Source organism: Orycteropus afer, unplaced genomic scaffold, assembly GCF_000298275.1.
Source record: "Orycteropus afer afer isolate SDZICR_OR568_19922 unplaced genomic scaffold, OryAfe1.0 scaffold00248, whole genome shotgun sequence".
NCBI classification, from domain to species: Eukaryota; Metazoa; Chordata; class Mammalia; order Tubulidentata; family Orycteropodidae; genus Orycteropus; species Orycteropus afer.
Window position 1 is genome coordinate 4,947,119 of NW_006921835.1, and position 14,427 is coordinate 4,961,545.

At 36.3% G+C, this 14,427-nt stretch overlaps 1 protein-coding gene across 1 annotated transcript in view; it reads right to left on the bottom strand.

Moving 5' to 3' along the window:
* Positions 1 to 14,427, bottom strand: part of SLC44A5 (solute carrier family 44 member 5) — a 150,091-nt gene that overhangs the window by 92,650 nt on the left and 43,014 nt on the right. Inside the window, exon 3 of the mRNA XM_007949632.1 lies at positions 3,718 to 3,802. Coding sequence (XP_007947823.1) covers positions 3,718 to 3,802 — 85 coding nt within the window. The remainder of the gene's footprint in view (positions 1 to 3,717; positions 3,803 to 14,427) is intronic.

Here is a 14,427-nt window from a genome sequence, read left to right on the forward strand (position 1 = left end):
TAGCTCTCTATAATAATTTTTAATGATTGCATAGTAGGTTACTATGTAGCAGTTCTATAATTCATTTAGTCAATTCCCTACTGATATTTAGATTCTTTCAATTCTACTGTGTTGTTGTTATGTGCTGTCAAGTCAGACCCGACTCATAGTGACCCTTCCTTCGGTTTCTGAGGCACTATCACTAGAAGTAGATTGCCCCATCTGCCTTCCGAGGAGCAGCTGGTGGGTTTGAACTACCAGCCTTCTGGTTAGCAGTCAAGTTAAATGTATACCACTTACAAACTTTATGCAAATTTCTATCAGATAAATTTCTAGGAAGAAAATTGCTGAATCAAAGAGAATATAAAAGTTAAATTTTGATAAATATTACCATACTACACTACCACCAGTAGAGAATAAGGCATTTATTTTTCCTCACTCTAGCCAGCATTAGAAATTGTAATATTTTAAATCTATCTGGCAAGCTAATAGACAAAACATTATCTGTTAATTTTGCATTTTTTTTAACTCTGTGGTTGAACAGCATTTTCTATTTTTACTGGCCAGTATATTATCTCCTGTTCATGACTTTCATCCACTTTTCTACTAGATGGTCATACTTTTCATTTTGATTTTTCAAGAGCACTTCATATAATAAAGGTATTGCACCTTTGTCAGATATATATGTTGAAAAATTTTTTTCCTGAATTGCCACTTATCTTTTAATTTTCTTTATGGTATGTGTGATGGTTAATGTCATGTGTCAACTTGGCTGGCCGTAATTCTCAGTGGTTTTTCCCAGTGTCTTTAGCCAGACACTGGACTGCTTGCTCTTTTTAATGTAAGGTAACATAGTGTAATGTAATGCAATTACTTTCCAGAATGTGATCAACCAATAAGCTGAAAGGAGACTTCCCATAGGGATGTGATCTACCTCCAGAATATAAAGGGAGTTTCCCTTGAAGTAAATCTTTCTCTATATTTTTATATATGGCTCATTGGTTTTGTTCCCCTAGAGAACCCAACTAAGACTGTGGGTTTTAGTGGGATTATTTGTGTGGAAAAATCCTTCAGAATGTTTACTGGCATTTGTGGCATATTTAGAAAAATCTTCTTAGAATTACCCTATAACTCTAAAAATATATTCTTATGTTTTCTTCTATTAGTTTAACATTTTCAATATTTCAGAATTCATTTTGGTGCAAGTGAGGATATAAATATATCCAATTTTTATTTATTTTTATTAATAGCATTCTAGTTAATACTATATAATTATTTAATAATACATCTTTCTGTTGACTTGAAATTCCATCTTTATCATATTTAAAATTTGTACTTATAAAAAGATTTTCTTTTTCCTGCTCTATGATAGTTCCACATTGTTTTAACATTATTACTATTTTGATATATTTCTTCTAATATTTTCATAAATACATTTTAAATAAACTCACATTAATAACAATTTTAAATATTGATTAAAATTTGATTTTTTCAGAAATATTTTAATTTGTTATTAAAAAACTTACATTTAAAAAATTATTGTTAATTTTTAAAATTAAATATTCATTGATTGTAAGACAGGAGTTCTGGTGGTACAGTGATTAAAGCATTGGACTGTTAACTAAAAGTTGGCAGTTTGAACCCATAAGCTGCTCTATGGGAAAAAGAAGAGGCATTCTGCCTCTGTAAAGATTTACAGCCTTGGAAACCCTGTTGTTGTTGTTGTTGTTTGCCCTCGAGTCGGCCCGACTCATAGCGACCCCTCCTTGGGTTTCCGAGGCAGTATCACCATGGGGGCAGTTCTACTCTGTCCAATAGGGTCACTACGAATTGGAATCCACTCAATGGCTGTGAGTTACGCTTTGTTTTGGTAATTATAAGAATTAAAACAATGGAAAGATTAGTAAAAGATGGAACAGAATGAAAGTTCAGAAACTAATAAATAAATTTATTATTTGACAATTATAGATGTCGTATATCCAAAATCAAAGGGAGAAAAAGTTGTATTATTTAAACAACTGTTCTAGAACAATGGGATCTACAATTAGAGAAAAATAAAGTTTGATTCCTAGTTTACTCCACACATAAAAGCAAATTCTAAGAATTAGAAATTTAACACAAAAAAGAAAAACCAAAAGAACAGGAAATGTAGACAAATATTGTTATACTTTTTAGAACAGGGAAGGCAATTCTAATTATGATACAAAATTTAAAAACTGTAAAGGAAAATAAACAATTGACTATTGAAAATATAAGCATAATCTTTAATGGCTCCCCCATATTTCATTAAGTGAATGGACCATAATTTATTTATCATTCACACATTGTTGGATATCTTTATAGTTTCTAATATATTAGAATGCTAATACTTTAATGCACATGCATGTGTATTATTATTGTTTAATGATCTTTGTGTACTGAAATTTTGGTATCATGTTGAAATAAGTGGATCATTGACTTAAGTCAGAGAAACTTTTATTATGGAAGTCCTTTTAAAAATGGCCTGATTTAAAGAACTAGAGTTTTGTAGTTTTATGCTTTTTTTTTTTTTTTTTAACCTCCTGGTGCTTTCTTTGTCCTTCATAGTGTAAACATTTTGGCAATGTTTAGGATTTTCTGAGTTACTGAGGTTAGAATAAGACATTCCCAGCCGAGATCAGAATGTGGACCAGTGCTCTCTAACATGCATTGCAGACCTTTTATAGGAGTCAACTTAATCTTTATAAATGCAAGTTACCATGACTAGGGACTTTCTCCCCAAAATTTCTGGTTAACCCTGAGTTTCTCTAGTAGCTTAACTCCATGAACTATGCTAACCTCTTCCTGAATCTATTTTTTAAATCTACATAACTCTTGGGATAACAAGCTCCACTGTTGCAGGCAGCAAAAGGACCATAACTGAAATGTTCTGAATCATGGTTTTTGCTGTTGCTTTTTGGGAAGGAGGAGATTGTTGTTGCTTTGTTTTATTGCCCATCCAAGACTAGTTTTTATAGAAACTGAATTGGTTAGGAAGAACCAGGAGATTTAATAACAGTAGTAAGGACCAACAGAAAAGAAATGCACCAGTGAGAAAGGAAGGAATGTTTTCTAAAAAAATGTGAGATTCATTTTTTTTTTAAGATAAAGAAATAGAAAACTTACTTGCAGAAATAGAAATAGATATGATGGTTAACATTAGAAAGGAATTTGATGGACAATTCTTTATTTGTTTCAGCTACTTGTGGCATTGTCCACAGCAGCCAACTTGCCTTGTAAAGCCTAACATACACTGATGACATGTGGGTGGTGCCCTTGCTTTGAAAGATGGAATGATTTATCAGTAGGCACAGCAGCAAAAATAATTCCACTCACCATGAGGTCTAGTTTTTTTTAGCAGCTACTCAGAAGACAGCCTTCAAATAGCCCATTTCATAATGCATTTAAAAATATGCCTACTGATCCATATTTTAAATTTAAAATTACTGGTCCAATCCATCCATTATAATTATGTTTTTATTCAACTCAGTCTTCATTCATTCTAATAAAATGCTGCATAACAATGACAACATAATACCGTAAGTCATATAGTATGAAACTTCCTAACTACTTATAAGCTGTCTCTAGGAAGAGGGGAAGGGAAATTCTCATTTATGAATTTCAGTCTTCTGAATAAGTCTAGTAGAATTAATGTAAAAGTGATTTCTAGGTTCCAACTCAGACAGTAAAATCAAACAAAGCAAAGGTGGCCATACTCACTCATTGGGGGTGCCCTTCTGGCCACAAAAGTGCCCCTGGCTGTCTGTAGGATAGGCCACTCTTCTGGGGTCGCCATGTACCCAAGCTGCAGGAACAAGAAAGGACAAAAATGCTATCAGCAACAGCTGGCTAAAAGCAGTCTGATTTGAGATATTAGAATGCACCACTTGCAATTCGCTAACCTCTCCCCTCAATCACAAAAGATTATTGATTTTCTTCAAAGAGTAATTTCTTAATGAAAGTAAAATAAAATATGGGTGAGTCAGTCAGAAAGTACATTTCTCTTATTCTCTCAAAATTCATCTGGAGTGTAGCCAAAACATGAGGTAATGCACTTAGAAAATGACATTTATTAAAATGTGAATTAGAGGGCATATGACAACAGCTTGGCTGGCTAGAAGTCACTTTTTCCATGGCTTGAAACTAAATGAGTTCATAGCAGAGCTTATAAATTTACAGTAAATATTATGATGTAATGTTTTTTGGTTATACATAAGTGAAAAACATTAAAAATTTTAAAAGAATGAATGATAATTTAATGTGACTGTATAAAGGCAAACATTAGCAACTGCAGAGGCTATACACAATGAAGATTTACCTCACATTTTGTCTGATAATTTCCAAGTTTACTATGAACATCAAGTGTTCTCAAACTTCATGAAAATTGAGTACTCAATTCTGTTTTCTGTGAAAATGCTGGGCTCTATATTATACAAATTATGACCCTTATTTTTCAAAAATTATAAACTTTATTTGACAGCTAGAATAATAGGACCACAGAAAAGCTAAGTAACAAGCATAACCTAAACTGAGTATTATTTCCTAATTCTAGCAGAATTTTTCTAACTTCTCTAATTCGATTAACACAGTTTCTAAAAATCTAGGAGCTACATTAGTCATCTAATGCTTGGTTCTGCATTTGAAAACATATTTCTTTGTCCTTGCTTCCTTCAATGTTTGTCCAGCTATCTTCTTACCCACATTTATTGGACTTGACAAATCATATTATAATTTAATCATCCTTATGTACATTGTCTGTGTGACTTGGAAAGATTAAACAAAAATCAATGCTGAATGAGAACTGTAATATGGAAAAGAATTTTCTCACTTTTTTTTTCAAATCAATCCAACCAAGCCTTTCCTTTTAGTTTCTAGGTACTCAGAAAAGTCTCCTTTGTCTAATTCTTTTTCTAATATCATAGAGGTCAAATCAGTTTCATCTTCTAATACCTTCTTATGAAATCTGATTATTTGGGCATCTCTCTGCTGCCATATCCTCCCATCTTTATTTTCCCAGAATAAAGAACCAAAACTCAAACCCACTGTCACTGAGTAGATTTTGACTAAAAGCACCCTTATAGCTGCCCCATAGGGTTTTGTGGTGGTTATATTGTGTGTCAACTTGGCTGGGCCTGGTTGAGTGGCTGGGCAGCTGGTGGTAGTTATTCCCCATGATGAGACTGCCAATCAACTCTATGGTGGGATCTACCACAAGCAGCTGAGTAGCTGCCTTTGGGATGTGGTCTGCTTCCTGTACATAAGGAAAAGCCTTGGGAATGGTCTCTAGCCTATGGCACGCTTGGACCTTGCATGTAGCCATGTCATTGCTCAGCAGCCTGCTAGGCTCTACTGACCTTGGGACTTACAATGGACTTAAGTTAATGGCCTGCTGTGTGGTTTGGTAACATTGGGACTGTACCTTTTTCCTTGTCAACCTTGGGGCTTCTCAGCCTCAGCAGCCAGCGGCTGTCTGAGTGAAGAAATGCCTCTACCTCCAGTGGTCCAGGAGCAGGAGGCAGAGCTGGACTCCAAGGTTGAGGGGTTTTCACCCAGCCCCTAGAGTCTGGCACTTTGAACTTGGATTTAAAGCCTCCAAATAGTAAGAATAAACTCCTGTTTGTTTAAGCCATCCCATTTGTGATATATTCCTGTCAGAGTGGCACTAAGTAACCATAACAGTTTTCCAAGGCTGTAAAACTTTAAGGAAGCAGACTCCTTCATCTTTTTCCCATGGAGTGGTTGGTGGGTTTGAATCACCAACCTTTAGGTTAGCAGCTGCATACTTTAACCACTGTGCAACCAGAGCACATTAGAATAAAAAGGACTATAAATAAGGCATTTAAATGACATCTAAGTGTTCAATGTACAATGTCTCCAGACACTGTTTTATTATGCTTTTTCTGTATCTTAGTTTGTCACATTTAAGAAAAAGATCTAATTTAACTTGATTCTATTTTCTGTAATATGTTTATTTTAACTTTATCCCACTATGTTTTATTCTTTTTTTTCATATGAGTATTAACATAAATGAGAACCTAAGGGTGGATTTAGATTGCTAGGCTTGTCACTTAATATATCTATGACCCCGAACAAATAACTTAACTGTTTTGCATCATGGTTTTCTAATGTTACTAGAAAATATGTATAATACCAAGCTTAATGTTCTCCTTGAGAACCAAAACATGAAAGAAGATAATAGAAGTAGTGCCTAATGTGTTGCTTAGTATACAATATTGTTGTTGTTGTTGTTGTTGTTATGTGCCGTCGAGTCGGCCCCGACCCATAGCGACCCCTCCTTGGGTTTCCGAGGCAGTATCACTACGGAAGTAGGATTGCCCAACCTTCCTTCCGAGGAGTGGCTCGTGGGTTTGAACCGCCAGCCATCTGGTTAGCCGGTAAGTGTCTTAGGCACTATGCTACCAGAGCTCCCAGTATACAATATGGACTCAGTAAAGTTCGTTTTTGTCTTATTTTGTTTTTCCCAAAGCAAACAGTGAAACAGGACTTTGATGCAGGCAGTTCTTTGAGCAATGATCCCAGGAAAGGTAAGTGATGGAGTAAGGGAAGTGAGACAGGGAAAGTAGGTAAGTGAGGTAGTAAGACAAGTGAGACAAGACAGGTGCATTAATGAGTGGGTTATTGTGGCAGGTAGCTGGGTTCCATCCTGATGTGATCTTCCAATTAACTATGTAGAACTTGCCTGTCAGTGGGCATGGTGAAACTGTGCACCATAGCTTCAAAGAACATGGGTCAAGGGGAACTAGGGTAGAGCATTAGTAGCATCTACTATAGTGCTTTTTCCATTTTTCTTTATCAAATATGTAATTTATTAAATGACTGCTATGGGCTCTGTACTATAAGTCAATATTTAGTTGGTGTTAGGTGGCACTGAGTTGGTTCTGACTCATAGCAAACTTATGTACAATAGAATGAAACACTGCTCTGTTTTGTGCCATCATCACAATCATTGCTATGCTTGAGGCCATTGCTGTAGCCACTGTGTCAATCCATCTCCTTAAGGGTCTTCCTCTTTTTCACTGATCTTTCACAAAATATCCTTCTCCAGGAACTGGTCCTTCCTGATAACCTGACTAGAGTACAAAAAGCAAAGCCTCACCATCTTCGCTTCTAAAGAACATTCTGACTGTATTTCATCCAAGACAGATGTGTTTGTTCCTCTGGCAGTCCATGGTACATCCAAAATTCTTGACCAACACCATAATTCAAATGCATCAGTTCTTCTTTTGTCTTCCTCAATCATTGTTCAGCTTTCACTCGCATATGGGGTGATTGAAAATACCATGGCTTGGGTCAGCTGCACTTTAGTTTTCAAAGTGGCATATTTGCTCTTTAACACTTTAAATTGATCTTTTGCAACTCATTTGCCCAATGCAATACATCGCTTGATTTCTTGACTGCTGCTTCCATGGGTAGTGATTGTGGATCCAAGTAAAATGAAATATTTGTAAACTTCCGTCTTTTCTCTCTATTTATCATAATATTGCTTGTTGGTTCTGTTATGAGGATTTCAATTCATGTTAAGGTGTAATCCATTCTCCAGGCTATAGTTTTTGATCTTCATCAATAAGTGCTTCAAGTAATCTTTACTTTAAGCAAGCAAGGTTGTGTCATCTGCATATTAAAATGTTAATAATGAGTTTTCCTCCAATCTAGATGCTGTGTTCTTCTTCATATAGTCCAGCTTCTCAGATTATTTGCTCAGCATACAGATTGAAAAGTACGGTGAAAGGATACAAGCCTGAGACACAGATTTCCTGATTTTAAACCATGCAGTATCCCCATTTCTATTCAAATGACTGCCTCTAGGTCTAAGTACAGGTTCCTCATGAGCGTGATTAAGTATTCTGGAAGTTCCATTCTTAACAATGTTATCCAGAATTTGTTATGATTCACACAGTCAAATGCCTTTGCATGGTCAATAAACATAAGCTAACATCTTTCTGGTGTTCTCCGCTTTCAGTTAAGAGTTGTCTGACATCAGCAAAGATATCACTCATTCCATGTCCTCTTCTGAATCTGGCTTGAATTTCTGGCAATATCCTGTCTATGTACTGCTGCAGCTGTTTTGAAATATTTTCAGCAACATTTTACTTGCCTATGATATTAACGATATTGCTTGATGATTTCAACATTCTGTTGCATTACTTTTCTTCGGAATGGGCACAAATATGAATCTTTTCCAGTCAGTTGGCCAGGTAGCTTTCTTCCAAATTTCTTTGCATAGATAAGTGAATGCTTCTAGTGTTGCATCTGTTTGTTGAAGCATCTCAATGAGTATTCTGTCCATTCCTGGAGCCTTGCTTTTTGTCTACCCCTTCAGTGAAGCTTGGACTTCTTCCTTCAATACCATCAGTTCTTGATCATATGCTACCTCCTTAAATGGTTGGACATTGACTGATGCTTTTTGGTAGAGGGGATTTTCGTTTATGGTACACAATATTCCTTTGATGTATCCTGCATCATTCAATATTTTGCCTATAAAATCCTTCAACACTCAAATTTGAGGTTTGAATTTTTTCTTCAGTTCTTTAACCTTGAGAAATGCTGAGTGTGTTCTTCCCTTTTGGTTTTCTAACTCCAGGTCTTTGCACATTTCATTATAATACTTTACGTTGTCTTCTTGAGCTTTGAAATCTATTCAGTTCTTATACTTCATTATTTCTTCTATTCATTTAGCTACTCTCAATTCAAGAGAAAGTCCTAGAGTCTCTCCTGACATTCATTTTTGTCTTTTCTTTCTTCCTTGTGTTTTTAAGGACCTTCTATTTTCTTCATGTATGATGTCTTTGATGTCATCCCCCAACTCGTCTGGTCTTCTGTCATGGGTGTTCATGGTCTCTGAATTCAGGTAGCATATAATCAAGATCATATTTTGGCTCTCATGGACTTGTTTTAATTTTCTTCAACTTCATCTTGAACTGACATAGGAGCAATTCATGGTCTGTTTTACACTCAGCTGCTGGCCTTGTTTTGACTGATGATACTAAGCTTCTCCATCACTTCTCTCTTCAGAGATGTATTCCATTTGATAACTGTGTATTCCATCTGGTAAGGTCCACAAATAGTCATTGTTTATGCTGTTGAAAAAGTTATTTAGATGAATAAGCTATTGGTCTTGCAAAATTCTATCATGTGATTTCCAGCCTCATTTCCATCATGAAGACTATATTTTCCAACCACCAATCCTTCTTAGTTTCCAACTTCTATATTCCAAATGCCAGTGATTATCAATGAATCTTGAGTGTATGTTTGATTAATTTCAGACTGAAGAAGTTGGTAAAAATGTTTAATTTCTTAATTTTTGGCTTTAGTGGCTGATGCATAAATTTGAATAATAGTCATATTTACTGATCTTAGTATAAGTTTACATCAGAGTTCTCAAGAATGGCATAAAAAGGAGAAAATAAATTTTGTAGAAGACTTCAAGAAGTGGGGCCTGAGAAATACTTTGAAAAATGTTGAAGATTTGGACAAGTGGCTAGGAGTAGAGAAGGAATTACAAATTGAATAAACAGTATAATGATAATAGCTTCCATTTATTTACTGCTTACCATATGTCAAGTAGCTCTGGTAGCCTAGTGCCTAAGGCACTTGACTGCTAACCAGAAGACTGGTGGTCAAACCCACCAGCCACTCCTCGGAAGGAAGATGGGGGCAATCTACTTCCATGGTGATACTGCCTCAGAAAACCAAGGAGTCAGGTCCGACTCAATGGCACATGACAACAACTACCATGTGTCAGGTTCTATGCTAAGTGTGTTACATTCATCGCCTCACTTGAGTCTTACAATAACCCTATGAGGTAGGCATTATTTTCATTACATTTATAGATAACTACAGCTTAGAGTTTAATTTACTTCTCATTTTCACATTGCTTTTATATAGTATAAACAGGGTTTGAATTTAGCTGTGTTTCTAAGTTCCAGGCTTTTACCAGTAGACTATAGTGGTTATAATGCCACCTGCTAAGGAACAATTAGGAATGATCTTGTTAACAGTGGGAAACAACAAAGGCATCAGCTAAGTGAGGATCAGCAATATGTGGCATATATAAGGTAGGAATAGTGATGAGATAGGTAATTTTAGAGCCTACGGCATCACGGCAGAAGAGCTTTTGGGGAGAAGGAGAGTTTCTGGGTGTGAGGGAACTGAGAGCCTGGGGAAAAAGGAAAGGAGGAAAAAGATGGAAGTGGCAAGGGAAGAATTCTCCTTCTTTGAGTTTCTAGTTTTTAACTGTGACAGGTGGCTGTGTTACTGAGCTGCAGCTACCCCTCTCCATGCAGCTCTGGCATGGAAGTTGTGCTGCAGATGGTCTGTGTTTGAGCTGGAACATCCAATCTCTGGAAAGCTGCAAGGGCCTATTCAACCAAGTCACCTCGGTACAGGCTAATCTAGTTTCTTTTATCTTCTCCAACAAGTCTATATCTCTCCATATTTCCAGTGGTGTAATATGGCAGGGGAAAAAAATAAAAAAGGAGATAAGGGAAATGTGTAGCAGCAGTCATTTGCAATATTAATTAAGTGCTCAAATTTTATTCCTTTTTTTGTAATTTCTCTATTCATGGAGCTTCTGGAGCTATGTCTTTAAGTACAGTAGCCACTAGCCACACTAGCTATTAATAAAGTACTTAAAGTTGGCTTGTCTAAATTAAGATTTGCTGTTAGTGCAAGCCCACATCAGGTTTTGAAGACTGCATAAAGAAAAAAACAGGAATGAAAAGCAATTCATTAGTAGTTTTAATATTTATTACAGGTTGGAATGATAATATTAGCTATATGAGTTAAATAAAATATATTATTAAATTAATTTCAGCTATTTCTTTTAAAGGCTTTAAATGTGGCTACTAGAAAATTTAACATTACACATGTAACACATTATATTTCTCCTGGACAGATCTGTTTTAGAACATTGTCCTACAAATGTCAAGGGCTTCTTACATAAGGTGATTAGCAGTATTATAATATCATGGACAGATATATGTTACAAATCACACAAAACATGCATAACAAATATTTTGTTATATCCTTTTTACTATCCTGAAATCCAACCCATAAATAACATAACTCACCCACACACATAATTTCTTTTTTTAAAAAAAATCAATAAAAAGTCCTAATTATAATACAGGAGCTCTGGTAGCATAGTGCCTAAGGCACTTGACTGCTAACCAGAAGGCTGGCGGTTCAAACCCACCAGCCACTCCTCAGAAGGAAGGTTGGGCAATCCTACTTCCGTAGTGATACTGCCTCAGAAACCCAAGGAGGGATCACTATGAGTCGGGGCCGACTTGATGGCAAATAACAACAACAACAACTAACAAATTATAATATAAATGAAAGATAGAAGAAAGTAATATATATTAAATAGTATGTAGATCAATAAGTAAATGCTCAAGTCTGACTAGAAAACACAGTGAAGAGTCAGATGCTTGCATCTACAGGCAGAATCACTGGGAATGTGACAGCTACAGTTGCAGAAGGATACAGATGTATTGTGTAAGAGACTAAAATACTACAAGTGGTAGTATTCTGAGGGACATGATTTTTCTAAAAGGTGAACAAATCTTAGTAAATTCTCAATTTTTAAAAAAAGTACAATCATCTTCAAATTGTCTGCTGTTGCTGTTGTTAGGTGTCATCGAGTCAGTTCTGACTCATGTTGTTGTTGTTGTTATGTGCCGTCGAGTTGGACCCGACTCATAGCGACCCCTCCTTGGGTTTCCGAGGCAGTATCACTATGGAAGTAGGATTGCCCAACCTTCCTTCCAAGGAATGGCTGGTGGGTTTGAACCACCAGCCTTCTGGTTAGCAGTCAAGTGCCTTAGCCACTATGCTACCAGAGCTCCGTCCTGACTCATAGAGACCTTATATACAACAGAGCAAAACATTGCCTGATCCTGTGTTAGCCTCAAAATCCTTGCTATACCCGAGTCTGTTGTTGGAGCCACTGTGTCAATACATCTCATTGAGGGCCTTCCCCTTTCTCACTGACCCTCCACTTTACCAAGCATGATATAGTTCTCCAGAAATGGTCCCTTCAGACAACATGACCAAAGTAGGTGAGACGAAGTCTGGCCATTCTCGCTTCCAAGAAGCACTCTGGCTGCACTTTTTCCAGGGCAGATTTGTTCATTCTTCTGGCAGTCCTTGGTACTTTCAGTGTTCTTTGCCAGCACCACAACTAAAAAGTATCCACTCATCTTCTGTCTTCCTTATTCACTATCCAACTTTCACATGCATATGAAATGATTGAAAGAGATATCTTTGCTCTTCAACACTTTATAGAGGTCTTTTGTAGCATCTATGCCCAGTGCAATAATGTCTAATTTCTTGACTGCTGCTTCCATTGGTGTTGATTGTGGAACCAAGTAATATGAAATCTTTGACAACTTCTATCTTTTCTCCATTTATTGTGATGCTGATTATTTGTCCAGTTGTGAGGATTTTCATTTTCTTTATGTTGAGATGTAATCCATACTGCACACTGTAGTTTTTAATCTTCATCAGTAAGTGCTTTAAGTCAACTTCACTTTCAGCAAGTAAAGTTGTGTCATCTGCATATTGCAGGTTGTTAATGAGTCTTCCTCCAATCCTGATGCCATGTTCTTTTCACATAGTCCAGCTTCTCAGATTATTTGCTCAGCATACAGATTGAATAAGTATGGTGAAAGGATACAACCCTAACATGCTTCCTTCCTGATTTTAAATCATGCAGTATCCCCTTACTCTGTTCAAACAGTAACCTCCTGGTCTATGCACAGGTTCCTCTTGAGCACAATGAAGTGTTCTGGAATTCCCATCCTTCTCAATGTTATCCATAATTTGTTATGATCCATAGAGTTGGATGCTTTTGCATAATCAATAAAACACAAGTAAACATCTTTCTAGTATTCTTTGTTTTCAGCCAAAATCCATCTGACATCAGCAATGATAGATATCCCCCATTCCATATCTTCTTCTGAATCCAGCTTGCATTTCTAGAAGTTCCCTATCAACAGACTACTGCAAATGTTTTTGAATTATCTTCAGTAAGATTTTACTTTTATGTGATATTAATGATTTGTTCAATAATTTCCACATTCTGTTGGATCACCTTTCTTTGGAATGCATACGAATATGGATCTCTTTCAGTCAATTTCCAGGTAGCTCTCTTCCAAATTTCTTGGCATAGACAAGTAAGTGCCTCCACTGCAGTATTCATTTGTTTAAACATCTCAGTGGGTATTTCGTCAATTCCTGGAGCCTTGTTTTTTTGCCAATTTCTTCAGTGCAGCATTGACTTCTTCCTTCATACCATTGGTTCTTGATCATTTCTTCCATTTGTTTTAGCTACTCTCTGTTTAAGAGCAAGTTTCACAGTCTCTTGTGATAACCATTTTGGTCTTTTCCTTTCCCACCTTTTAAATGACTTTTTGCTTTCTTCTTGTATGATGTTCTTGATGTCATCCCACAACTCATCTGGTCTTTGGTCACTGGTGTTCAGAGTGCCAAATGTATTCTTCAGATGTTCTCTAAATTCAGGTTGGATATATATCAAGGTTGTATTTTGGCTCTCATTGACTTGTTTTAATTTTCTTCAGCTTAATCTGAACTAGCATATGAGCATTTGATGATCTGTTCCACAGGGAGCACCTGGTATTGTTTTGGCTGATGATATTGAGTTTCTCCATCATCTCTTTCCACAGATGTAATTTATTTGATTCCTGTGTATTCCATCTGGTGGGTTCTATGTGTATAGTCACAGTTTATGTTGTTGAAAAAGATATTTGCTTTGAATAAGTCATTGCTCTTACAAAATTCTATTATGTGGTCTCTGGCATCAAATCTATCACCAAGGTCTTATTTTCCAACTATTGGTTCTTCTTTTTTGGTTCCCAACTTTTGCATTTCAATAACCAGTAATTATGTATACGTCTTGATTGCATGTTTTGGTCAACCTCAGACTTCAGAAACTGGTAAAAATCTTCAATTTCATCATCTTTGGCTTTAGTGGTTGTTGCAAAAATTTGAATAATAGTGTCAACTGGTACTCCTTGTAGGCATGTGGTTATTAACCTATTACTGACAGCATTGTACCTCAGGATAGATCCTGAAATGTTCTTTTGGATGATGAATGTGGTACTATTCCTCTTCAATTTTTCATTATGGGCATAGTAGACCATAGCTTTTTTTATTATTATTATTTTGATTTGGGTGAAGATTCACAGAGCAAATTCACTTTTCATACAGCAGTTCACATAAACTTTGTCGCATGTCATTGACCAAAATTTACAATACAACAGCTCCCTTCCCACTTCCTTCCCATAGCTACCTCTTCCCAGTGTCCATCCCTCCATACACTTCTGCACCCTGATCTGTCTCCCTGTGCATAAGCAGCCCTTCCTTCTCCCATGATTGTTCTCTCCAGGG